Source organism: Chinchilla lanigera, unplaced genomic scaffold (genome assembly GCF_000276665.1).
Source record: "Chinchilla lanigera isolate Chin_1 unplaced genomic scaffold, ChiLan1.0 scaffold00004, whole genome shotgun sequence".
Taxonomy (NCBI): domain Eukaryota; kingdom Metazoa; phylum Chordata; class Mammalia; order Rodentia; family Chinchillidae; genus Chinchilla; species Chinchilla lanigera.
Window position 1 is genome coordinate 9,211,526 of NW_004955405.1, and position 1,926 is coordinate 9,213,451.

Consider the following 1,926-nt stretch of genomic DNA (forward strand, 5'->3'; position numbering starts at 1 on the left):
TAATTTTTTTCCTAGCAGAAATGTTTTTCTTCTGGTTCGAATTTCAACCTATAATCACATTTTGGCAGATAGTAGTGTCTCTTTGATCTTCTTGGGTGTGGAACAATTTCTCAAATTTGAACAATGCATTTTAAAGAGTACAAGTCAACTATATTACAGACTCTCTTCAGTTTTGGGGTTGTCTGATGTTTCCTCATGTCAGATTAGAATCAACTATACATTTTAGGCCAGAATACCAAAAAAATGTACTGTGATCTTCTGTTGTTTTACATAGGTAGATGTGCAAAATGGATTTGTCCCTTATTGGTGATTTTCACTTTGATAACATGGTTATGAGAGTATGTCACTTTTCTCAATCATAAAATCACTGCATTTCCTTTTTAAATAATGTTTTGTAGTGAATTGTGAAATATCTAAAAATATGGTAAACTGTAGAGAGGATGATAATAGGTAGTATCTCTTAAGTAAATAAGGATGTATAAAAAGTTGTAGATAAAACAGTATTCACTGAAGCTTCGTTTATAGTATATAATAATTAAAAATAACCCAAATAATTATTATGAGTGGATTTGGCTCCGTAAACTATCCAGTATTATACAGTCACTGAAATTACGTGGTAGCAGAAGAGACCCCCTCAGCCAGTACACTTCAGTTTGTCAGTTGCCCAGGTAGTAGTGCCAGTTACAGTTAATGTTACTTCTGTTTCTTAGAAACAGCTGGTCAATGTGATGCGTATTGTAAGAACCAATCCCCGACTGACAAGTCATTCTGCCTCTACTTTCTGCTTGCTTGTCCCATATAAGCCCTAGATCACCTGAGATCAGGGCCTGATGCTTTGGGGATGATCCTGGTTAGTGCTTGTTGATGTAAATAAATCTGTCTCCAAATCCTGGGTTTCATTTGGGTGTTTCTGCTTGCTGTTGCAATGTTAACAGTATATTTGATGACAATAAAGGAGGTTCACAATATAGTAACTAAAGAAAGCATATATTCTGTATTCTGTAGTTGTTTTAATTTAAAATATTATACATACATGAATATATTAATATATGTGGTCTTTTTCTTTTTGCTTGCATATATACAAGTTTTTATTTGATTTTATTACATTACTTGTCATTTCTATACAGTAAAACAAAGTTATTAAAATGATAAGAGCTTTTGTGTAAAAAATTTATTCTATTAACCATGGGAAAGTTTCTTAAAAATATGATTAGACAACGAAGTTCACAGCATTAGGTTGCCGATCTTCCCTAGTGACAGAAGGTATTCAAGCGCAAGTTAGAAATCTAGAATGTAGTTGAAAGATTTAGGAAACAGGTTTGCATCTGATAATCTTTAAGACTTAACTCTGACATTTCAGGATTAACACAACTCTTTCCTATTCTTTGACAATCAACTAGGATAATACAAAAAATATTGTTTGCACTGACTATCCGGTGATTGTGCTAGCATTACCAGCACTATACATTTTGAATAGTGCAGTAGGGGTGGTGGAGCTTGTAGAACAAAAACTCTGGCAGAAGGGAAAGGCCACAGGTGAGCTCCGGCTCTCGGCCGGGACAGCGCTCAGGTTGCGGAGGTGATCCTCAAGCCTCAGAATCAGCACTCTCCCGGGAAACAGAACTTCTGACGCTGCTGCCAAACACCTGTGAGCGGGCACGCGTGCCTCGGGCCTCTGCGCGGACTTCGCGGAGGCCGCCGCTCTGTCTCCACCCCGCGCGGAGTAAGGGCCACTCCTCCCCAAAGCCTCCCGGCCTTTGCCCGCGCTGGCGGTAGGGCTCGCAGCCAGCTAGTCCCAGCGCGGGTAGGGCCCAGCCGGCCTCCGTCTAGTCCGCAGCGCGCTCGCCCGGAGGTGGGGGAAGGGCCGAGTCGGGGCGGGGCGAAGGCGGTGGGGCGGGGCACAAGCTGCGCGCGCGGGTCGGGGCG

General features: G+C 41.4%; 1 protein-coding gene across 1 annotated transcript in view; it reads left to right on the forward strand.

Annotated features, from left to right (window-relative positions):
- The first annotated feature begins 287 nt into the window (after positions 1–287).
- Metap1 (methionyl aminopeptidase 1) overlaps positions 288–1,926 on the forward strand; it is a 90,189-nt gene continuing 88,550 nt past the window's right edge. Inside the window, exons 1-3 of the mRNA XM_013519385.1 lie at positions 288–338; positions 1,401–1,536; positions 1,629–1,852. Coding sequence (XP_013374839.1) covers positions 288–338; positions 1,401–1,536; positions 1,629–1,852 — 411 coding nt within the window. The remainder of the gene's footprint in view (positions 339–1,400; positions 1,537–1,628; positions 1,853–1,926) is intronic.